Consider the following 25,172-nt stretch of genomic DNA (forward strand, 5'->3'; position numbering starts at 1 on the left):
TCAAGCCTTCCCAATGGCTTTTTGTCGGCGCACCCAACATCGTCATGATGTTAAATAAACACAATTGATTGATTGATTGATTGATTGATTGATTGATTGATTGACGTGTGCCAAAGGGTCAAGCCGCGTGGTGGACGCACACCCGGGCTTATGCAGCCGATCAATAGCCAGGGTCCTTGGAAGCAAATTGCGGCTTGTGACGTCATGGGACCTTACCCCAGGACTCCGAGTGGAAACCACTTCCTGCTCGTTGTCACAGAACACTTCAGCAAACGGGTGGAATTGTTCAAACTTGGAAAGCTGACAGCCCGCGTAATCATGGGGAAGCTGATCGAGGTGTTCACATGATTCGGCTACACCGGGAAGTTGATAACAGACAATGCATCATACTTCACTGCCAAATTCTTCGTGGACTCCTGTGTGGCCTTTGACATTAAGCACAGGAGAACAACCACGTACCACGCCCAGGCGAATCCCACGGAACACGTGAACCGCAACATCAAATACATGCTCGTTGCATTTGCGGAGAAGCACAGCGACTGGGACACCTGTCTCCCCGAGATTGAGTTTGCTCTCAGGTCGACCGTGAACCGCTCGACTGGGTACACACCTGCCGCTCTCAACTTCGGCAGGGAACTGACGAACCCGGTAGAACTTACTCTACAGGTTCGCAGCAACACTCCGATTGCTTCGTCAATACGCGCCAACTACGCAACCGGGCTGCCCGCCACAATCTGAGCACTGCTCGGGCCCAGCAGAAGACGCAGTATGACCGCTCTCACCGGGATATTCACTACAAACCGAGTCACCTGGTGTTGAGGCGCAGTCATGTCTTGAGCGACGCCAGTAAGAAATTATCAGCTCCTCTGGCACCGAAATGGACGGGACCGTATCGAGTTCGGGAGAAACTCTCTTCTCTCGTCTGCAGGTTGGCGGACTTGACGCTCAGACCGACAGGCGGACCGGTGCATGTCTGTGATCTCATACCCTACTTTCACAGAGGGAACGAGTGGCAGTGGAGAACACTCTCCCCCGCCAGCAGGCAGCCGCATCGAGAGGCAAGGCTCGACAACACAGCCCGGCGCCTGCGCCCACGGCAGAACTCTGGCCAACACGCAGGGAGTAATTTCTCCTGCTTAATATGGACGGAATACCCCTACCATCGTTTGCACTGTAGCTTCCAGAGCGAGCGCACGCTTTCTCTTCGGAAAAAACCGAGCGGGGTTAGATTAACTTAAACAAAAAAATGTTAAATGTGAAAACAAGTAGAAAGAAAAAACAGCCTTGCAGCCGCAGGTCAGCTTTCGCAGCGAGCCAGGCCGTATGGAAGGCGGCCGCATTCCAGACACGTTTCGATGGAGGCGAAGCGCTAAGGCGCCCATGTGCTGTGCGATGTCAGTGCACGTTACAGATCCCAAAGTGGTCGAAATTATTCCGGAGCCCTCCACTACCGCACCTCTTTCTTCCTTTCTTCTTTCACTCCCTCATGTATCCCTTCCCTTACGGCGCGGTTCAGGCGTCCGTTGATATGTGAGACAGATACTGCGCCATTTCCTTTCCCAAAAAAACAATTAAGTTAAGCCCACTGTCACCGCAAGCCCGTTGTGCCATTGGCGGTGAGGGCTGGGCAATGTTATTTTTCTTTCTTTTTTCTCTGCCCACACTAATATATGTCAGCGCCGAGCAACCATGCCGAAAAACAACTTCCGGTCGGACGCGGGACGAGCGATCGAGAATTGGGGGAAACCGGCGCCGGTAAAAACTGCAGCAGAGAAACTTGGAGTCCCCCGGTCCCCGCGACAGCGGCTTTGCCGACGAGAACAGCTTGGTACCCCGCTGGGCCCGCCCCGCAAGCACTAGGCGGCCGCGGAAAAAAGGGTCGACGCGCCTTTGCCACCCACGCCGAGAGGAAAAGAGGGCGAGGCACGAGCTAGCGGTGCAGCCAGCTGAGTGGAGGTAGGCCTGCTGTACCCCATGCAACGGGAAAACACGGCGCGCAGTTGCCCCGAGCCTGCCTGCTGCCCGCGCGCCCCCGGAAAGCTGCCCTGGCCGATTGACCGATTGAATATCGGAGGCGGGACGTGCGATCATGGACCCCCTTCAGTACTTGGCTCCGCGGTCGTCCATGGAGGTCGTCTGCACTGCCTTCCTGTACTGGCGCATCGACGACGGCACCGTTGGCTGTGAGCTGAAACTTTTCTTAATTGGCGTTTCGCTGGCCCCACACGGTACACCCCTCGGTGAACGCGGTCAAATGTGGGCCGTAAGGCAGTTTTAAGGAGGGAGAGGGGGGATGTGTGGATACACATGAATGGCCTGTCTCATAGTAACGGCCGCGCGTAATTATCACGCAATGCTAGGCGCGCTATTCCGGAGGTTTGCGAGGGAGGGCACTCACGCCGCCCCGCGGCGACGCCGCCGCGGTGACTTTCCCTCTTTCCCCTCTTAGTACGGAGAGACCTCCTCTCCACAGCCAAGGAGAAAGGTTTCTCCCGAGCTCCCGAGGCTGGCTCGCCTTCTGGAGGGAGCAGTGGACACGCACAGACACAGACAGATCTGCCACGGAGATCACTTTTGCCACAAGGATTGCAACCGATGTCATCTGGGGCTGACTAATCGTGCAGTATGCCGCCAGCGTCGGGACCTTATCGGCTCCCACTTCCTGCAGGCAGATAACGTCTGGACCGTTTGGAGTGGTGGCAACGAACTGTTTGAGGAGACCCGCTTTGCGCTTGTAACCTCTACAATTGCACTGCCAAATTTATGTGTTCTGCATTTTGGCTGCTTTTAGGGTGCGTGGCAATCTTGGACGTGTCGGAATGAGCTGCGTCCCGCATCACTGCTGACTGAGCTGGTGCGACTGCGTAATTGCGAGGGGCCCTGGCCGTGTTCGTCCGACAAGGCCAGTTTACGGTACTGAGTTTGAAGTTCCTGAATGGCAGTTGCGTGCTGAATTAGAATAGTCTCGTGTCGCGCGAGTGTGTGGTGAAAAGTTTCTATTTTCTCCGTTAGTGTTTGGAGAAGTGTGGACATTGAGACTTGCAGAGAATTCATTATCCGTTCTTCAGTATTGCGGTTCATTTGGACTGTTACGTATGCAGTCCGTTTTGCGAGGGGTGGCTCTGCGTCTTTACATGGGTGCAGGGGTGCTTGGTTCTGTTTGAGGACCTGTTCTAAATTGGCCGTTAGGGCCTTAATTTTCGTGTTTTGGTCGGTTATCTCGGACATAGGGTATTCTCAGAAACTTGATAGACCCAACCAAGTCCAAATCCGAAGCGACCCGTACACTCAAACGGTTTTCCCAGCTGCTCCCGGGTTACGACGCAGCTAAGCGCTTCGCGACAGATACAAAGGAACTGCGACTACAACACCTAGCACGACTGCCTACCAGGGCACCCCAAATTGTGCTTTGGACGCCCCCATAACGACGGCAGAAGTATACGCTGCGGCGCGATCTTGCGTTCGTAATACGGCGGCAGGTGCGGACAAAGTCACCAATGCCATAATACGCAACCTCAGCAAGGACCAAATTCAGGATGTAAGTCAGTACATTAACGATGAGCTCTGTGAAAAGAATACCATCCCTCAAGAGTGGGTGGGTGGGTGGGTGGGTGGGTGGATGAATGGATGGATGGATGGACGGACGGACGTGACGGACGGACGGACGGACGGATGGACGGACGGAAAACTTTATTTGGTCCTGCAAGTAGTCATAATTAAGCACTAAGCGGGCCGCTTCCACGTCGATACCGGAAGGCCAAACCTAACGGCCACGTCGTGAGCCTGCTGGGCAGCCCAGAATTGTTCATCCAGGTCCCGGCTGCGAAGTGCAGCCTCCCACTTGGACGCGTCCTTGATCGCCGAGTCTTCAATTCTTTCGCAAGACCAGAGCATATGTTCGAGCGTCGCTAAAGCACCACAATCCTGCGCAACAAGACTGTATACTTCTCAGGGTAAAACATGTTCAGCCTCCGTGGGCAAGGATAAGTACCAGTCTGTAGTAAGCGTAATGTAAGTGCCTGAGCCCTGTTTAGTTTAGGATGCGGCAAACCGTGAACCGTGCGATTAAGAAGATAATACTTTTTGATCTCATTGTATATGGAAGGGGAGTCTGTTCTCAGGGAGAACCGCCACACCGTGGCGCGGGGCAGAGCGGAGGGTAAGATCTCGCGCTGCCTCATGAGCGGACTCACTGAGATTCGGAGGGGCGCACTTAATCATCCCAAGGTGAGCAGGGAACTAGCATAAGTAGTGTTGAGAGATCTCACACGTCTGCATAATTTTAAGAGCAACCTTAGCCACCGAGCCCTTCTCAAAGGCCTTAACGGCCGACGACGTTGAATCACTATATACAAAAGGCCTGCGCCTGTCAACCAGGGCGAGCGCAATAACCGCTTGCTCCGCGACCTCTGGCCTATCAATCCGAACGGCTGCAGCGTTAACGACACTGCCCTCATTGTCCACGACAACTACGGTAAACACCTTCCTCTCCTCGTTAAAGGAAACATCTACGAAATCAACCTTCTGACCCTGCTTAAAAAGATGTTGGCAATTGAAAAAGCATTGGATGGGTTAGTCATTAGGGTTTTTCGGTATGTCGACGAATACTTGGTGTTCACCCGAGCAGGCAGCTTGCCTAGAAGTCTGGTCGACGTTCTGAAGATTTTTAAGGAATGTGGACGTGGGCTCGAGTTCACAACTGAGGTTCCCAGCAACCGAGAACTGCAGTTTTTGGATTTGGCATTGTGTAGTGAGGACCAACACTTGTGCTGGTGGTATCGCCCGAGGACTGCCAAACCGTTGCTAAACTTTCGGTCTGGCCATTCTAAGCTCATAAAGGCAGGGCATTGCCATTTCTTGCTTGCAATCAGCTCTCAGGAAATCTTGCCATGAAAGGACGGGGGAGACCATTTTGGCGCAAGCAAGCAGGTTACGTGAGAACGGGTACCGTGATCAACCCGTTTCCAGGGCAACGGAGAAACTTCTTAGACAGCTAAGAATGGGGCTCAGCCGAAAGAAGGCAAAAAGAAGAAAAAGCCGGCTGTTGTCCCGCATGCTCACTGCTTGTCACATGGCTGAAAGAAGTTGCAGGCAGATACGACATTGATGTCGTCTTTTCTGCGCCTAGAAAACAAGTCAATCAGAGGCACGACGGCTAGAGGAATGCCTTTCAGGTGCTTCATGTGTCGCCGCCTATACCTTGCGAAGTGGGGGTGGTATATCAGGTCCCCTTCTCATGAGGTGTCATGTACATTGGCCAGAGTGGCAGGTGTGTCAACAAACGTGTAATGGAGCATGAGAACAGAAGAAAAAAATGATCCCCTTTCCTACACAGGTGCCCACTGCAGGAAATGCCAATACAAGCATGAGAAGGATTACGCAGAAAGGAGAGCAAAATGTGACCCCTTTGCCCAGTCGACATTTCGATGCAAGGAGTGCAAATGCGTTCCTGATTACAAGAACACGCGCATCCTGTTCCGACACAGCGATAAGCTAACACCACAACGGTACAATGTGTATCAGCAGCCCTTCCATTGCATTATCCGAGAGGGAATTGAGTTATCTGACCTCCCACATGCCATCCAGATAACTTTTGTTGTCTTGATAAGTAGTTCAATGTTTGTATATATACTCTCATTCTTCAATAAAAAGACCAGTTGATATCCAGCGCTTGTTTGTAGTCTTCGATCTCGTGTCCCGTTCTTGTTCCGCTATGAGCAAAAATTAATTTTCTTGCTTTCTCTGAATCGCTATTTTTTGCACGATACTGAATGAAACAACTTGAGACGCTGAATAATTTTTCACTCCTAATTATAGAGAGCACTACTCGAGCCGGCTAGTCTGCCACAGATGGTCACTGTGTTGTCCTCACGCCTGCGTTTTTTTAGGGTGGCTTAACCACCGCCGCGAATCATGGCAGCGGTGTTTTAGCGGCGTCATGACTGCAGTACCCTCAAAGCAAGCTTTGCAGGTGCTTGATATATATGATGCACCTGCGGAACTCACGTGTGCTGTTAATCTATGAAGCGTAGAATGGGAACCTCCATGAAACCCATGTAAAGGCGGTCATACACGATCATAATCTACGTTGTAGTACGCATGTATTAAAGAGCAAGGACAGACATTTGCTTCACGCCCAGTTGTGTCTACAATGGTTCACTCTCACACACAGCTGCATACGTTATAAACTACGACTCGCGAAGTGCAACCAAACTGGACAAATTTGGCCTGGTTAAGATACTGGCGAAGTTTTTCGAAAGCACAAAAAACAAATGTTAAACAGATTTATTATGCGTAAGGCGTGTAGAGCACGGAAGCACACTTGGGTTTTAACCACGTGCATTGGTTCAAAGCTTGTTTGGTCAAATGTATTAGTGGAATCCCCCAAGGTGGAGTAGATTTCTATTAAGGGAGTAATTATTCAATGACATCCACCCGAGCACTTCTCAGAAACTTAGTACTTAAAGAAAAATTCGTCCTGGTCCGGGGCTCGTACCCAGTACCACCGCTTCATCGGAGCAGCCGCTGTACGAACTGAGCTAACCGGGACGGCAAGCGCACGGTAGGACGAGAGCGAACTGACCTTGCCGTGCCGGTTAGCGCAGTTGGTAGAGCGACTGCTCCGGTGAAGCGGTGGTCCCAGGTTCGAACCCCGGACCAGGACGAATTTTTCTTTAGCTACGAAGTTTCTGAGAAAGCTGTACTGCTTTCCTTTGTAGCCGTATGGCTGCGCTCGGGTGGATGTCAATGAGCAATTACTCCTTTATTACGAAGCCTGTTTGCTTGAGAGTGTTTCGTTAGTGGCGTGCACATAATTTGCTATGCAAATGCTTCCGCCCTTCACAGGCAAACAAGAACAGCAAAAATATTAATCAGGAGTTTTACCTCGCAACCACTAGCGCAGCATCAACAGTGGCATGCTTCCCGCAGTGCAGTTACAGCACGGCCGGTATTGACGTTGGCAAGAAGCTGCGGCGATCAAATCGTGTCGGTAGACTAATTTGGAAAAGCTCTTGCTCTTCGGAACAATGAAGCTGAGAGAGAATGGGTACGAACGCAACAGAAAGCCGAGTAGCCAATTGCCACGCCAGTGACGGTCCAGCGGCTCGTCTGCTCCGTCCTACTATGTGATTACTCATTTTAAAACCAGATGGCACTGGGTATCAGATTTAGGCGCGCCCCTTGGGCAGCGCATTGACCAAATGGAACATTGCTATTATTCTTGGGAGCGAAGGGCAGAACCAATGGGGGAGCGCAAATGCGTTTCCCAGAGGACACAGCGGGAGGACAGTCGTCTTCCCCTAATGACACCGGCGCCCACTTCCTCCGCAGGCGTCGACAAGCCAAGATGTCAGCCATGCGACAGACGCCACGGAAGCCAACGCGCGGCCGCATGCACGAGCACCTGGCCGACCACCGGCAACAACGGAAGCCAACGCGCGGCCGCATGCACGAGCACCTGGCCGACCACCGGCAACAGTGGCCACGCGTGCATGCAGCAGCGTGCGCAGAGGAAGACCGACCTGTTCGGTGTCAGGGAACGAAATCCCTTTCTTCCGGCTTTTTTTCGCCTGGCGCCCCCAGCGCGGAGTTTCTCCCTGCAGTACCGTCTTGTGGGCCTAGCGTGGGGCCTCTCTGTGTAGTAACGTCTCGCGAACATTGTCCAGTCTGCCGAGAGCAGGAGGGTTGCCCCCTCTCTCGCCGTTGGCGGCGCCGCGTGACTCGCAGCCTGCAACACATCTGCCCCTTTTTAAGCTGAAAATCGGCTTAGCTGTCCAATGTCTTGTACAGCTCTTGGGATGACGCGCTGTTGTGAGAGGTTTCTTGGATTTCGTTGTCCTGAGGTTTCAGTCTAACTACAGTTTGTTCGGGCCTTTGCGACTAGCGACAATCTTGTTCCACGCCAGGCGGCGGTGCCAGATGATTTCCTTCCCGCGTTATAGGACCTCGGAAACCTTGCGGAAGACACGACAGTGGCAGTCTTCTTTTGGTCTTTTACCCACACAGTTTCGCCTGAAGTGGACAAGCTCCATGTCTCCTGTCGTGATGTTTTTTTTGTTCAGTACTTGCTCTCCTTCGTTCCCACTCTTGCAGGGCCCGTCTGTCCATTGGCGCAGGTTCAAGTTTGGTGCTTGCCATGGGCAGGGACGTTCGGTTCTATTAACATTTCCTGAGACAGTCGTGTAGACCCTCTTAAGAGCAACGTAACTATCGCAACTTTTCTGCAGGCTCTTTTTGATGAATTGCGTGCCGCACTTCAATAAAACCACTGCTTCGAGGAAATCTCGGGCCAGAGGTGACATGCTCAAGCTCAATTTTCCCACAAACTGGATGAAAGCGGAGCCGATGAACCTGCTGAATTGGGATCCGTTATCGCTGTACACTTGTACAAAATGGACCTGACTTGTGTTATGACTTCCGTCGCCGCCAATTTCGACAGTAGGGCAATTTCTGGGTCGCGGCAATTGTAGCCGGTGGTCAGGAGGTAATCTCTTTCTCAGAGTAGAACAAATCCATGCTTACTCTCTCCGATCACTCAGGAAATCCGGATGACATGAGTGGCTGATGCCTGTAGGTCCACTTCTCAAAATACACGCGTACACTGGCGGACGAATTCTTCAATTTGTGTTGAAATTTCCGGCCACCAGACAGACTCGCGAGCTCTGCTAGACAATTGCTTGATGACCCTGATGAATCCTGTCTAGGATCTCTTTGCACATTACTTGCGGAATGATGATCCTAGATCCTTTCATTAGCAGTCCGCTCTCAACTGCAATTCTGATCAGTGCTGCCAGTAGTCTCTACATTCGAGTGGAATGTCATTTACATTTGGCCACCTATACTAGCTGCACTGCTTCAAAATTTTGCAGATTGGATCCTTTGATTGCTGCAGTCAGACTTCCGTTAGTATTTTCCCTATTTTTGGAAGACTGGCAATGATTTCTCCTATGTATGACGTAACTTCTTCCTGAACATCGCCGTTATCCTGTTCAAGAAGTGGCTGTCGAGACAGCGTGCCAGCGACAACAAGGTCTTTGTCAGGCACATGCACTGTGTCGTATGAAAAACGCATCATGAGCATGCTCATTCTCTGTAATCGAGGCGTAATGGCAGCCAGGCTCAAGGCCCTAAAAATGGCCTGTAAAGGTTTTGGTCGGTTTCGATTGTGAAGTGAAGGCCTGTAACATACTCCCGAAACATCTTACACGCCCAGGTTACTGCAAGACCTTCTTTTTTAATCTGTGCGTAGCTCCTTTCTGGCAAAGGACGAGAGTGTTGGTATCCTCCTATCGTTCTGCTTTTTTCGCAGAACTGCACCAAGAGCAAAGGATGATGCATGTGCAGAGACGACCGTATGCTGCTCTGAGTCAATGCCAAAACTGGAGATTCATTTAGTCTTTCCTCAATATTTCAAAACTTGTGCTGGCTTGGGGTCCAAACACACACATTTTATGAGTTCAGCAAACTGTTCAATGGAAGGGCAATATCCGATACATTCGGGAAAAAGTTTATCAGATAATTTGCCACTCCCAAAAACTTCAATTCGTGAGTGTCCGCCAGGAATCTTGGAATGGGAATGTTGGCGATGTCTGATGCTCGCTAAGTCATAGTCACCACTCGAACCATAAGCGCACGACGCGCGGCGCTTCTGGACAAACTCTACAACCGGTGCACTGACACTGCAAGACGGTCATTGCCGCAGTTGAATGATTGCCAGTTGCATCAAGTACTTCAGTGGAATCCATGATGCGTCGTCCGGATGCCGCAGCTTGCCAGCTTACATCACGACGCACTACTGAAGCACCAGCTATCCTCGCAGCGCGGTGTACGGCAATGCCGAGGAATGTTCCCAACGCGGTTCCATCGAAGACAGATGCTCAGTGCACTCACTCCTTCAGGAAAGACGCAGCAACATCCCGGCTCAGCATTCTCGTTTGCTCCATGTACGCGGCCTTCCGGTTTTCTGCTGAGATCGGCCGTACACTTAAGTCCCTGGCATATGAAGGCATCAATCAAGCGTTCAGGAAGCCACAGAATCTTTAGCTGGACATCTAGGGCAAATAGCAACAAAGACCCTTGGCGAAAAGTTCACCGTATGACACATGCCTCAATATCGATGGCGCCGATTCGCAGGTCACCATCTAGACATGCCACACATAGGATTGTCCGATAGCTAATTTCCTTGAGATCCACAAATTCACAACACTTCGCAGGGTATCGCTAAGTACGGGAGAGCGGCAAAGTCCGCATGCAGAAAAACGGAGTCAAGGACCTTGAAAGACGAGGTAGAAGGATACGATAACTATCGCTGCTGAAAGGCAGCCTGAGCAGTACCTCGGCCACAGTCCGACTGATCATCGAGAAACGCAACCACTCGAAACAGCGTCTTGGTCCCCGTCCGCCCCAGAGAACCGATAGGAATAAGTGATCCTAACTGTACTCTCGCACATTTGCCGTCAGGTGGTGGTGCTTAACGGGAAGCTGGGGGATTGTGCCAACTGAGAGAACGGAGATTGTCCAAAGGGACAACTTCTTTTCGTGCGACGCTGCGGTTCGATCGGCAGGAGTTCACCTTCATGTGTGTGTTGGCTGCGAATGTTGAAAACTGTTCGTTTCGGACAAAGGCGGAGGGCTCCACTGTGATGTCTGCCCTTACCACTCCATTTCATGGCGAGGTTGTCGAATCTTGATAAGCACATCTGAGGCACATGTTAAGAACAAACATTAGAAAAGGGCTGTGTATATGGACACAAGACAAGACGGCGAAGAAACGGGTCACCGTCACTTAATATTGATAGTTACCGAGTTAGCAATCAAAGAACACCACTCACAGGAGACGTACGGAATCCAGGTCAGCGAATGTGTCGTTGCCGATGAACGTCAGCTGGTTGGTGCGCAGCATCCTGCGATACGGGGATGCGTCGTTAAAGCCAAACCTCAAGCAGGAAAGCAGAGTGGCACTCACAGGGTCTTGAGGCGTATCAGACCCGAAAACATCTTAGCCCGCACCTGCTTCAGCTTGTTTTCCGTGAGAAGCCTGCGTGCCAGAGAAGACCACATGTGTGTGATGCGAACTTCGCACTGTTTATCGTATGCACTAGCCCTCCCTCTACATCGCAGCAACCGTGTGAACAGCTGTGCCTCAAAGGGTGGCAATAGCAGTTGGCGTCTAACGCTACAGGAAGGCAGCTGCACTGAGCCACAAACTGCAATGATCATTCAAAAGAACACTGAAGACAATTGATCGATAGGGCACCGCGCTTCAATCACTCGCGTACAACGCGGAGTGATTTACAAGCTGGGAAAGAAGAAAAAAAAAGAAATGCAACAGTTAAATGCGTGTGCAGACACAGATTTTGGAGCGCTACAGTGGTATTCCCTTCAAAATGGCAGCGACCAGTCCTTCTGTTGTAGACGTCTATGGTTTCAGTCGAATAGCGGGAAAATTTTAAATTCAATTTCATCAGCCGGTATCGCGTCTTTTGTTGTCGGGCAATATAATCTTTGACTTTAAAGGAATTTTCGTGCCATTCTGATTGTCTTAAAACTCCTTTATTACACTTCCAATCAGGGATTAGAGTGAAACATCCTGAAAGCATCAGTTGGATGAATTCGTTAAGCCAGTGTGGGATATTTCTTCCACATAAACGTTGTATTTTTCTGTCCGTAATTTCCTCATCGCAATAAATTAATGACTTGGACACTACTGAATCCTTTTCTCATTGTCATACAAAATTTACGTATTTTCACTGAGATGTCTTTTCATTGTAACCTTTTATGATATGTATCAGCAGTTCCGCACCTTGAATGCTATCTTTCTCTGTTTACGCCTAACTGAATTTTCTTTCGCTTAAAAATTACTGTGCTCGCAGTTAAACGTTCTTTTAAACACTTTTTGTGTGTGTTTTTGCCCTGCCAGTAAGGATGCAGCAGGGGACTGCCAGTATTTGTAAACACACAAAGAGAACGGAGGTGCCCTCAGTGTCGTTCCCATCTGTTGCTATGTTGGTTGCCGGCAGAAAAAACTTCGCTTAAGCTTCGCCTTCAAGACTAGAACGGGACAGCAGCGACCCTCGATGGACACCGCGACGGATTTATACCGCTCTCTAGATCACCAATTAGTGATTCCCGAATCACACTTGCACATCGATACATCACATACACACACGCGCATCAAACCGTTCAAGTACAATGAACCATTAGGAATCCAATTGATCTGCTTGAATTACCTAATCACTAATTAGCATAGTCGTAATGAACTAACTCTGGATGCATCATTATATGTCCTTAGGACACCACACCTAGTAAAATACCACAGCGCATGCATTCGCCAGGTCCACCTATCAGTAGCATGCCCGCCTGGCAATCTAACTGTCGTGAGTTCGGATTCCACCTAATTCAGCCCAGTTTACATTTCACCACAATTACCGCTTCGAGCACGCTAGCACCAATTTACGTCTTTCGCCATGTCGGTTCCAGAGCAGCACATACAGGGCGTCCCAGCTAACTTTAGCCAGGGTTTAAAAATATGCAGCGGCAGACGACGCGACCAAAAGCATGTTTGCTGTCACACTTTTTTTTTGCGTTGTGCTTAACCGCATAATTAGTCGAGGTTAATTAACAAACTTCGCAAGCAATAAAGGTAGGCGAAAAATTCCAATGAGAAAATTGTAGAACGGTCCGCAAAACGTTCCGACTGAATCGTTTCTAGCTTTCCATCTATTGCGTATTCGCTTTTTTCCCCCTTATTGCAGATGCCTGCGAAATACAAAAAATACCACGCGGCATGTCCGCTTGACTTGGCAGCGCCAGTGGTGTCCAATCTGAACGAGCCGCAAGGCATGCTGGGTACTCCGACTTCCGGGTCGTTCGGCGAGTTGCGCGTGTACGGCGCTTTGCTTGAAATGCCAAATTGCCAAGCTTGAATTCGGTTCCTTATCTGTTAATAAGCGCGAATGAAGTCGGTCAGCATGCTCTATGTGCCTTATCATGTCCACGCTCGACGTTGCGTATTTGAATGAAGGGTGGAAAAAAGTTACAAGCGCGAACGCTCCGGCGTGCATCGTCTGTTCGCGCTGAAGTTTAGGAGGCCTCATTCACTCGCTAAACAGTTTTGTCGCACTGCTGCTACATTCACCTCTAATATTTACATTAGGGTACATAACTCCGAGTCGTTTCGCGCTATAAGGGGCTGAATATGTGGACAACCAGCAACCGTAGCCTGGCATTACGTATACGAAAGCACTGTTGCGCACATTGTGGCAGAGCGGCTGCGACGGCGAAGAGCTAGAACCATACAAATCCTCCGAGGACTATCGGTTCTCTTTCTACACCCACCGCGTTGGCCTAGCGGTTAGCGCGCTCGGCGACCGAGTCGGAGGACCCGGAGCATCAGCATTAAGAGGCGTTTACTTACCGCGGCTATAGTGCATACGTAAGGATCTTGCTCACATACAAAATTAACCACGTATAGCTATGCACTGCAATGCATTTCACAGCCTGCATGGCGGTGCGGGGCATTACATGCCATTTACATACAATTTGAAGCTCTAAATATTAAGAATTTCTGTGCTCGATTTCCCAATGCTGGTTGTTGCATTATGTAGGTGAAAAAAGTGCTCAAATAAGTGCTTTGTATTATGCTGTCTCCTGAACGTTCTGTCGCTTCAGAGTGTAAAATAAGTGAGAACGGGCAGCCATTTTTCTCTCGTGTACTTTGCGCCTGGAGTCCAGTCGAAGAAGATTCACCAGCCTAAGTACGGACAGATGTCCCAATTGGCTGAAACTTCAGGTGTTGACGCATATGTCGAAATGTAAAAATGCATAACTTACGCATTGTATGCAAACTGTTCAAGTTAAGGTAGGTAAGTAATAACACCAGCAGCTAGGCAAAAGGTCAGCTTGTTTTGTGTTTTTCCTAATGAAAACCAAGTCAAAGCAAGGCATCAAAGCCTGCTGCACAGCTTCGCTACAGGCACCACATCATAAAGAAAGTCACGCACAAGGACAAAACAGTAACAAGACCGCAGCCAAAAGCAGAACTAACTCTTGACATAGGCAGCTTTACTGTTGAACTTGAAAAAATAGCAAGTTTCTAAGCTGTTAATGGGAAAATCTTATTGCCATGTGGGCAGTAACATTTTATATAACCTTTGAGTTTCAAAAACTTCTCCAGCACATTTTCTACAGCATGTAATAAACGAGTTTAATGCAGGAGATCTGAGTGACAAAGAGCAAATTATAATAAATAGTACGCCGCCACGGTGGCTCAGTGGTTATGGCGCTAGGCTGCTTGACCCGAAAGACGCGGGTTCGATCCCGGCCGCGGTGGTCAAACTTCGATGGAGGCAAAAATTCTAGAGGCCCGTGTACTGTGCGATGTCAGTGCACGTTAAAGAACCCCAGTTGGTCGAAATTTCCGGAGCCCTCCACTACTGCGTCTCTCATAGCCAGAGCCGCTCTGGGATGTTAAACCTTCATAAACCAAACCAAAAAATAGTACGGTAGAGCGTTAACAAATATCAAGCTTCAGCTTTTCCAGCACACACAGAAGCCTCATCCGAGTTGTTTTCGCATTTTCTGCAAGTTCATTTCAGTCTTGTGCAATGTTGAATAAAAGGCATTCGCATTTAGTTTTAATTTTTGGTGTTAACGACGCGGTATAGCTAGTCTGTTGACTGACTTTGGTAAACTATCCCTGAGACACTGGTGATACCGAAAAAATCAGGAATGTATGTGACCACAGTGTGTTCCTTGGCCTTTTAAAACTAGCAATTCTGCAGCATTATTATTACTCTTGATCGTTATAGACCCAGCGAACACTAGAGCAGCCTCTGCATTCCTTGCAGCATCTTGTACTTGAAATCACCAGCGTCCATCTCAATTAATCGCTAAGTGGAATATTTCATATGCAAGTGCGCAAAGCATCACATGTAAGCTATAAACGTAGACATTCATTTACTTCACATGATTTTCAGCACCTAGACAGTTTGCAAATGATGCGTTGCTGCACATGCGACAGTTCAGGATTAAAATATTTGTTTCAGATGCCGATTTTCCTACGTGCTGAAAGGTGAAAAAAAGACTATGCTTTCTACTATTTTTTTTAGTTACGTTATCCTAAAGTGAAGCTTTGCATAACTTACTTAGTCTATCAAAAGATTGTTGGTAAATAATTCTTCTCACTTTCTAATGCGATCACTTCGCCTAGTTGTCACCCCTCTCCGCACACAGAAAATGGAGAAACATAACTGCAACATGTGAGTCCACAAAAACGGGTAACTTTAACTTAACAGCTTGCTTATAATTTTCCGCAGCTGCTGCGTGCGCGTGTCGACTGGTCAGCTGGTGAAAACGTGGTTTCCAGTTTGGGCATGAACTCTGAAAATATTTTCTCATATACCAATTTTTAAATCTCGCAAATACTCGTTAACGTACCTTGACACTGCAACCAGCAATGTCAGGCAACCAGACCCGCCGTGGCCGGTGCCGCCCTTTCGGCAGCTGACAGCAGTGAATACATACCCCTTAAGAGTCAGCTCTGCAACGCGCATGCAGCACAAATGCCTGAGCAATAAATCGTTCTGTCCTTGAACATCTTGTTACGCTGTAGTGAAGGAGGCCGAATAGCACATGATTGCAAACCTACGACTGCGCGCTCCTGCCGCCGTCATGCGAGAACGGCTGTGGCACACTGCTGAAGCTGTCCGAGAGAGATATTGATGCTCCTCAAGGAAAGAAAACAGCCTACTTAACCAAATTCCGCAACTTCCACAACGCTCTCAAACGTTTACCGCCAACAAAATGCCCTAAGCAAATCCCTGAGTTGTCCTCGGAGATCGTCGCAGGCAGCCTGCGGGCGGATCGCAACGGCGTACTGTTTTCGCAGTTCACTACTTGATGGCACTGGGAACACTATTGCATCCCGTTGCAGTGAAGTTGCTGCAGTTTGAGGCCGCGCAAAACAGCCTTTTTCCAGTGCTGCGAGCGTCAGTATTAAGGAAAGAAAGCTCGAAACCGCATGTCTGCAAGCAATGTCTACACAGTGTCTTCACAGGAACGACCCGGAAGTCCAAATTCACGTGACATAGCTTCGCCGTGACGTAATGTCCGCCGTAGTTTGAACACCACCTATTGTCCAGCAAATACAGACCTGCCATAGCGGCCTGAGGGGAGACACTAAAAAAGAGCAACTTCGTACCCCGTCCCTCAGACCGTTCGGCCACGGCCTTATTGCGCTATCATTCAATTTTAAGCATCAGTTTACCCCCAGTCGCCACGTGCGCTGAAGTAGTTGAAAGTTGGGAGACGACGCTGCGAACTGCACTGCATCAGTTACAGCTGAGTCATTTAGAGAAGCCGATAGGGCAATTTCCCCAAATGAGGGGGCAAAAGAGGACAGCACAATAGGAAACAGCTTAGAACTGACCGGTCTTAACTGCAAAAAGGCGGAAGCAAATATTCCGAAATGCACATCCGCAGGGATAGACGAAATTCCAATCAGCCTGATTAACGAACTTGGCCCAAGAGGCAAGGAAACGCTGATAAAAGCATTGGAGGCCGTCATAACAAATAAGCAAATTCCGCACAGCCGGAAACAGAGGAAAATGAATTTGATCTATAAAGGGAAAGGACGCTTATAAAATCCTTCCGACCAATTACGATACCATCTGTTATAGACAGGCTGGCAATGCAGGCGGTGAAATTAAAAATGAAGTCATGGGTAGAAAGTAATAGGATACTCGGAGAACTTCAAAACGGGTTCAGAAGTGGTAGACGCTTAGATGATAGCCTGTTCGTGCTTACCCAGGCCATAGAAATAGCTAAGGCGCAAAACAGGCCTCTGTATTTAGCCTTCCTGGACATAAGCGGTGCATACACAACGTGAACAGGGAACTCTTGTGGAACATATTAAAAGATGATCAAAGGTATCGATCATGAGGCAACTGATTTTCTAGAGGAAATATATCGAGAAAATAAAGTTGAAATTACATGGGAAGGGATAAAATGTACGACCACTGTCGAGGTACACAAACGATTAAGGCAAGGTTGTCCTCTATCACCGCTGCTGTTCGCGCTTTATATGATAAATATGGAAAGAAGGCTACAAGGAAGCAATCTAGATTACAATCTGTCGTACAGATTAGGCGGAAAGGTTGCTGAGCAACGACTACCGGGTTTAATGTATGCGGACGATACTGTACTGTTAGCAGATTGCCAGGAAGACTTTCAAACTCTGTTTAATTGGTGTGGAGACGAAGGAGACAGTGTAGGTTTCAGTTTTAGCGCAACTAAGTCAGGTGTGATGATTTTCAACGATACAACTGATGAGGTGCTACAATACAAGGTCATGAAACACCTCGAGAGACCGAATACAAATATCTCGGGGTACGGGTAAACGAAGGGCCTTCACGGAAAAGCACGAACAGTCTCTCATAGCAAAAGGGCGAAGAGATGACAGTATAATGAAACATAGAGCATTATGGGGGTACAACAAACATTAGGTAATGAGAGGTATTTGGAAAGGCGTAATGGTTCCGGGGCTTACTTTCGGGAATGCGGTTCTGTGCATTAGGGCGGAAATTCTCTCTAGATTAAATGTAAATCAGACAGCTGTTGGAAGATTAGCACTAGGCGCCCCCGGGAAAACCACAAACAAGGCAGTACAAGGGGATATGGGCTGGGTGGGCATCGTTCGAGGCGCGGGAAGCTCAGAGTAAAATACTATACGAAGAACGCCGGAGGAAACTGCACGATAACATGTGGGCAGCTAAGGTATTTAAATACCTGTGTAGAAAGAGCGTTGACTCACAATGGAGGAAAATAACAAGGAAGCTAACCAGTAAGTATACCGGACACGACGACGGAGAAAGAAAGAGCATTAAACGGCAGGTTAAAAACACGGAAGGTAAAAATTGTATAAATTCAATGGAAAAGAAGCATAGTGTAGAACTATGCTGATACTGGAAAAGACAGATCAGGAAGGAAGCATTTTATGGTAACTTCAGAGGCAGTCCCTATACTTTTTGAAGCTAGGTCAGGGTGTCTTAGAACCTTCAGCTGGAAAAAGAAATTTACAAAGGAGATGGCACATGTGCTGTGTGTGATAAATGTGTAGAAACAATTGAACACCTCATACTAAAATGTGATGGTATCATCCGGATGTAGATGCAGGCACAGTCACTCTTCCTGAGGCCCTAGGGTTTTGAGATAACAATGGTCATGTAAATAGATCTGCGGTGGAAACTAGCAAAAAGTGATAGAAAGATTGCTGGCTGGAAAGCAGAGAGGTGATATAAGGTTAGAGTAGGAAAACGTATTGAAAGAAAGTGGCGAATCCATCCATCCATTCATCCATCCATCCGTCCGTCCGTCCGTCCGTCCATCTAACTGGAGTTTCCTACCAGCAGGGGGGTGAAACTCCCAGCGGCCAGGAATTACAGACGGTAACACCAATTCCTCCTTCAGTTACATTCATAGCGTTTGGTGTACGAGTTATCTCCATGACAACGGACGATCGAAATACGCGAGAGCGGGGGTGTTCGCATGGAATCTGCTTCACAAGTTGACTGGTCCAAACTCGGACCTGCTAAAGGGGGTGGGTGGGGGGGGGGTGCTGTTGTGGCATGTTAAAATTAGTTGTGCTGCTGGTCAAAAATGGTAACCCCAGCCCTGGCCAATGCATGGAGAACAGAGAACACATTTTTCATGGCTTTATTGACAGATATATGCTTCCCGTTACTTTCAGTCTGGAAAAGATATTAAAATATACAATATGTCAACGTCACAGTATTCCGTAAATTCAGATAATGTGTGCCGACGCACCAGAAGTGTTAAATCTATCTCAAAAGGCGCAGCTGACATTTTCAGTACTTCGTTTCGTGCATAATTCTACCACGACATGAAACTCGTATTCATTCAACTCCGAGCGGATATTATGCAAACAAGCTTCTATACCCATTACTGAGGGACGTCCCATGAGTGATAGTGGCGAATTGGTAATAACCAAAGTTTTCTGACAGAACAATGGGGCTGTTCATGCAATCTATAGCAAGTACTATTTAAGAGATGTGGCTGCAAAGTACTGCTAATTGAAAAACATCTTTACTGTAAAAACAGTGGGAAAAGTTCTGGAAATCAGTGCTCGAAATATATTTCTAATGTCGTTCTATAGTTATGACTCTAAAATTATAATAACGTTTCAAGCACTATATTAAAACAATGTTTTTTAGAACGTTAAAATAACTTTATGTACATAATTCATACCGATGTACGTTAATTTCTAAAGTTAATGTAACATTACAATAGAACAAGTAACATTACTGCAAATTACATTACATTTTTATAACATCATTCTACTGTTCGTTGCTGCTGCCTGGGGAGTTACGTCTTCAGCAGAGGTTTCTCCAATTAGCCGGGACGGAAGTGGCTCGCGCTTCCCTCCCCCAGTTTCCTACCCCTGACAGTGCTCTCAAACCTTCCGCCTACAAACGAACAGCTTATTTACCCGGGTGTGTTGCCGCTGAAAATGCGACAGGGCTGCGACGCAGGCGCTGGCTGCGCAATTGACGCCAGTGCAAGCGATATGGGCTGCGTCTGCTTATCGCTATCATGAACCGCCGCGAGGGAAGCGTACGGATGCAGGCGTAAATCGCACAGGCAGCTCCAGCGTCGCTGCCCTGTAGCCTTTTAAGCAGCAGTACACCGGGCTAAATGACATGCTCACTCCTACGCGGAACGTTTGAGAGCACTGCCATCGCGGCGCGCAAGCGGGCATGTCAGGTTGTATATTTTTGTATTTCGCGGGCATCTGAAGTGAACGAAAGAAAGCTGACGCCCAATAGATGGAAAGTTAGAAACTGTTCAGTCGGATGTTCTGCGGACCGTTCTACAACTTTCTCATTGGCCTTTTTCGCTTATCTTCTTTGCTTGCGAAGTTGGTTAATTAATCTCGACTAATTAAACAATTAAGCACAATACAAAAAATACTGTGACTTGCCCATACAATAGCGAGCAACATGCATTTGGTCGCGTCGTCTTGGAGTGCCTCGGCGTATTTTTAAACCCTGGATAAAGTTAGCTGGGGCACCCGTTATATGTGTAAACAGCCTGCAGACTTGTAGACGACTGGCATTTGAATGCATGTCGAAGACGGCAAGAGCGACTACATGTCTACATACATGTGGCGGCAACATGTGGCTGCAGTTAGCTCACTCAACTGCCTGCAGAGGGATACCTACTCAACAAAGTACACTGTGTAAGTGTAAAAAAAAATCCGTTTTATGACCACTAGCTACAGTTTTGAGGACACGTCAATGCGTATTTGAGCTACGGTGTCGAACTAAAACCGGAACTGAGCCCATATTTTCGCCCGGAATCGGCACCAAACAGCAGACATTTGTTTTGCACGATCCTGGAACCGAACCCCAACCGGAAAGATTCAGAGGAACCTTTCCGAACCAGCTTGAGACATCGTCCACCTTATAGGTTTTGGTATAGCACATTATAATTTTTTTTCAGACAAAATAACAGGTCTTAGAGCACAAATTTAGCCATCGAGAGCTGCGCTATGGAATCTCAATATCGCGCAAAATCTACGAAATGACTAGATTGAGCGGCAAGAGTGCTGTGTACGAAACGAACTGCGCAATTCCATAATGAGGATTTATTATTCCTAGAGCATTTTACACTAGAGCACCGAGAAACCACGACTTTATTATTAGTCTCCCTCTTTCACCGACGTGCTGAATACTCGTACAAAATTGTTAAAACGGCTCAAACTCAAAAGCACTGCGTGCAAGTAGCTTTCCTTTCTCTGTGCCATATACTACCTCTATGAGAAATATGTAGGCGCAACGATCAAGCTCCGCAGCGGACTATCTACTTTTGAAGGCATTCACTGTCCCAGTACCAAAGTAAAGGCTGTATCAATCTGAGCAGTTTTTTACAGATTTTGATGATCATTTGTTGCAGGCGATCGAAATAATCACAGAATTATTGGCGGGCTCGGGACGGTAGTACAGGCAGGAAGAAAAAAAAAAGAACACCAGTTCTCTGTTCATGTCAGGCATATCAGCATAGCTTGTGAGTAGCGGCATTTGGTTTACCTCACGAAAATTCAGCGGGCAGTATCTTAAGCGCTGTTCCTAAGTTGAATCGAGTCATTTTCGCGCTGTGTGCATCGCAATGAACCCGGACCAGGTGCCATATCTGCCATCTTTATTTTCAAACCCACTGTTCCGCAAATTACCCATTCAACTCCCTTGACCTCCCCCAAAGTGTCAAGAAGGACGACAATATAATGTTCGAAGAGAGAACGCAAGTCTGCAGTGACCATTCTCCTTCGCAGGAAGTCTTTAACGAGGCAAATTCAGGACTGCCGGACAGGGTGGATGTCGACACATTACATATCGGGGACTGCATAAACATGTGCGCGTTTACAATGAGAAAGCGAGCGTGTTAGGTGGTACCCACCGAAATTATTCCGGCCCGCCTCTCTTACGTGTGTGTGGTACTGCGGCCATAGAACACCGTAAACTCTCGTGCTCGAGCGAGGCCCTCTGGCGCTCCCGCTCCCACGGTCAATCTGCAGCACGAAACCCGCCAATATACACGGTGTGCTCCGCACGCTACTCGGTCTGTCCTTCTTCCTTTCGACGACATACGTCGAAACATGGTGTCAGGATTGCCAAAGAAGTATAAAAGTTTCTACGAGATCCATAAAGGAAGGGCGACCCAGGTCCAACGAGAAATTACGCAATGAATTTCCTGAAGCCTTCCGATCCGTTGCGACTAACGGCGGACATTGGAAAAAGCTGGGAACTCTTCAAGCAGAAGTTGGAACCGTTTCTACAAGCGTCAGCGCCTAATGGCAAGCCTCGCACAGTGGCGATGAAGGTCGCCTTGCCGCCCAGCGACGCCGGCGACGAGGCATTTTTGAAGTTTACAACAACTTTACGTTACGGTGCACGAAGATGCCCAGCGTTTGGAAAAACTTGCCGCAAATTCTAACGGAAAGACCATTTTGTGTCATGCTGCAACTCTAAGAGGCAAGTTCGTGAAGCCAGGAACAGTGGAGAGGACGCCGACATCCTTAACGTTTCAGTTCGCAGAGTCACGTCGATTGCTCAAGTGAATGTGGCAAAGAAGACTGTGGGCTTAAAAGTCGACAAGGGATCTCAAGCCGCAACTGAAGGCTAACAGCTCAGTGTTCCGCTCCTGCGGTTGAGGAGTCATCAGAACCAAGGTAACCACGGGCGACAGGACCACAGACGGATTTTTTTCGTTGTAAAAAAAGGACGCCAGGCAATATCGGGACTTGAAGCAAACGAACACCTTCTCACCAGGTCTGTCACAGTCAACAGCAGCAAGAAAGTGGTACACGAGTACCGACAGCTTTTCAGCGAAACCGGTTATGCCAAGCGCCGATACCGAATGGTGCCACGTCAGGATGCCATGCAGAGCGTGCAGACAGCGCGTTGAGTGCCACGTTCCTTGCGTGAACAACTACGAGATGAGCTCAACCACTTGCTGAAGGATGGCATCATTGCAAAAGATAAACCGAGATATTGGGTGAGTCCTTTAGTCATCATATGAAAGAAAGATGGCAAATCAAGAATATGCACGGACCCCAGGAAAACCAATAAAGCGTCTTAAACGTGAGCACTACCGGATGGCGCGCAGAGAAGATGTCGAAGCAGAATTGGCGGGAGCCACAATGTTCACTCAGTTAGACGCCAATTATGGATTTCATCAAATTCTCTTGCATGATGAGATGTCTAGAATTTGCACGTTCGGCACTCCCTACGGGCGATACCGATTTCGGGGACTTTCGTTTGGCATAGCATCCACTCATGAAGTTTTCCAAAAGACTCTCAGTGAAATCTTTGAGGGGCTACCAGGCGTCGGCGTATATGTTGATTATATATTGATCTGGGGTCCAACAAGAAAAGAGCATGATGAAAGGGTCAGAGCTGTATTGGAAGCAGCGCGAAAAGCAGGCCTTATTTTGAACGCCGCAAAATGCACAATTGGAGTCCGCGAAATACCCCTTTCTGGGCGATGTGATTTCTCAGGACGGCATACGCCCTGACTTAGATTTTGTTACCTCCATGCTTAACCTGCCACCATTTGCTGATAAGCAGGGGGCTGAGAGATTACTAGGCGCTGTTAACTAATTAGCAAAACTTTTGCCTTCCCATGCAGAGAGAACAAGCTCGGAAAAAAGTCAGAAATTGAGTGACAATTTTTGAACCACGAAGGCGGGCTTTACGTTTCAGAAGCATGGCGTGACTTAGAAAACGTGGTGGCCACCCCGCCACCATGACCCAAGGTTTTTGTTCTGCTCAAAGTGGAGTCAAGGGGCCATTTTCCAACAAATTCACCCCAGGTAAATCTAGCATCAAGCCAGGGGAAAGCTTGTATTCATTGTATCACCAGTGTGTACCCGGCGGCACTGGGGATCGAACCCCGCACCACCCGCATGCGAGGGGGATGCTCAACCACTTGGCCACCGCTGTGGTACATTTAGCCATCGTGTGTCTGCCTGTTTGTCTGATGCCGGATTTGTGGAAGGCTGTTCGCCTGGCCACCGGGTGGTGGTGGACCTGCCCTAGTATGTGTGGATGTATGTATGCATGCACACGCACACACGACGGAAGAGAACAGTAGCCGAAACCAAAGAGCATCGGGGATGCTTTTTTTTTTAATTGCGGTTTTCGTCAATGAAAGATTAATAAAAGAAGAAGAAAAACAACCACATGCCGCGGGTGGGATCCGAACCCACAACCTCCGATTTTCGAGTCCGGTGCTCTACCAACTGAGCTACGGCGACGGCTGTCCAATATATCTGATTTGGGGTGTTTTATGTGTAGTGCAACCGAACCGTGAGAGTGTTCACCAGCGCCACCCTCGTCCATAGCGGCCGACGTAGTAGGTCCTGTATCACCGCGACTGCCACGTAGGAACATGGGCGAACGGTGAGCGCGGAAGCTGTGCGAGAACCCTCTTATGCTACTTACGGCACCAAGACTGCTAGAATCGAGGCGACACATATGCATGGCTCATTTAATCATGAGAGGCTTCGCGGGATGGCCAATCGGGGTCGCTACCCAACCCAAGCAGCCCTATATAGTCCCAGCGATGGCAGCACCTGCCAAAGAAGGGCAGTGGCGGTGTGTGCGCCAGGAGTGGTATAGGATGACTCCCAGGCATCTATGAATAATGGAGACAATGACCAATTCCGCATATATGGACATTAACCCATTGCCGCCATCCGAAAACCTGCCATCCGGGAACACTGGATCTCAACACTGAAATCGAAGCGAAAACAAACTGCTAAGGCACCTAGTTCGTATTTGGCCTAACTACGCAAATCGACCATCATCTTTTAAAGAAATTTGCAGTGGGTGCCGCCGCGCCCCGTGGCAAAGCGAGGTGGCTAAAAGTCGAGCCCACCAAGTGCTGTTTGCTGCGGCATCGCATTTCAAGATGTCAAGGAGCCCTTAAAAAAAAAACAATGGTAAGCCTTTTGAGCTGACCCACCCCACGTGGTCGGCGTCTCTCAAAAAAGCCAGTCGCATCTCTGCAAAGTGCTCTTTACCCGCGGGGGAAACTGACAATAGCAACTAAAATGCCTTCGTGCCACTCAACTGGTCTTGACGTCGTGATGGTGAAAGCTGGAGACTTTTGTGGCCGCTTGCGTGTGTAGTGACAGAGACCAGAAATTCTCGTCTTTACAATAATTATTTAAACATTCAAAACTAATCCCGCCTGTAGTGTAGGTCCCGCCCGCTGGAAAACGCGCATGGCCTCCCTATCTGCTGGCACCCGCTTTTGTTCCAGCTGGACTGAGCACTGAGCTTCACCTGGCGTCGCGTTCTAGTATTTGCAGTGTCTCCCTTCGCTTTCTGACTCTCTCTTCCGACGCCTTAGAAAAAAATCGATTGCATCCATGCGGAGGGTACTGTGTAATTTCAATTATAATTATCTTGTTATTCCATTGCTAACGTATCACAACTACTTCACATATGAACCTTCATACAGTTTTATAATGACTATATACACTTGTTTATACTCATTAATGTTCATAATCACTAATTACTACTAATTACAAACTACTCATATTACATACAGCATTACCCTGACTACTACTTTCTATCACTTGCGGATAT

General features: G+C 48.4%; 1 protein-coding gene across 1 annotated transcript in view; it reads right to left on the bottom strand.

The window, feature by feature from the left end:
* Positions 1-25,172, bottom strand: part of sli (slit guidance ligand) — a 408,240-nt gene that overhangs the window by 131,372 nt on the left and 251,696 nt on the right. Inside the window, exons 19-20 of the mRNA XM_077643187.1 lie at positions 10,967-11,038; positions 10,833-10,904 (exon numbers count right to left, since the gene is read on the bottom strand). Of these exons, the coding sequence (XP_077499313.1) occupies positions 10,833-10,904; positions 10,967-11,038 (144 nt within the window). The remainder of the gene's footprint in view (positions 1-10,832; positions 10,905-10,966; positions 11,039-25,172) is intronic.

This window comes from Amblyomma americanum, chromosome 1 (assembly GCF_052857255.1).
Source record: "Amblyomma americanum isolate KBUSLIRL-KWMA chromosome 1, ASM5285725v1, whole genome shotgun sequence".
Taxonomy (NCBI): Eukaryota; Metazoa; Arthropoda; class Arachnida; order Ixodida; family Ixodidae; genus Amblyomma; species Amblyomma americanum.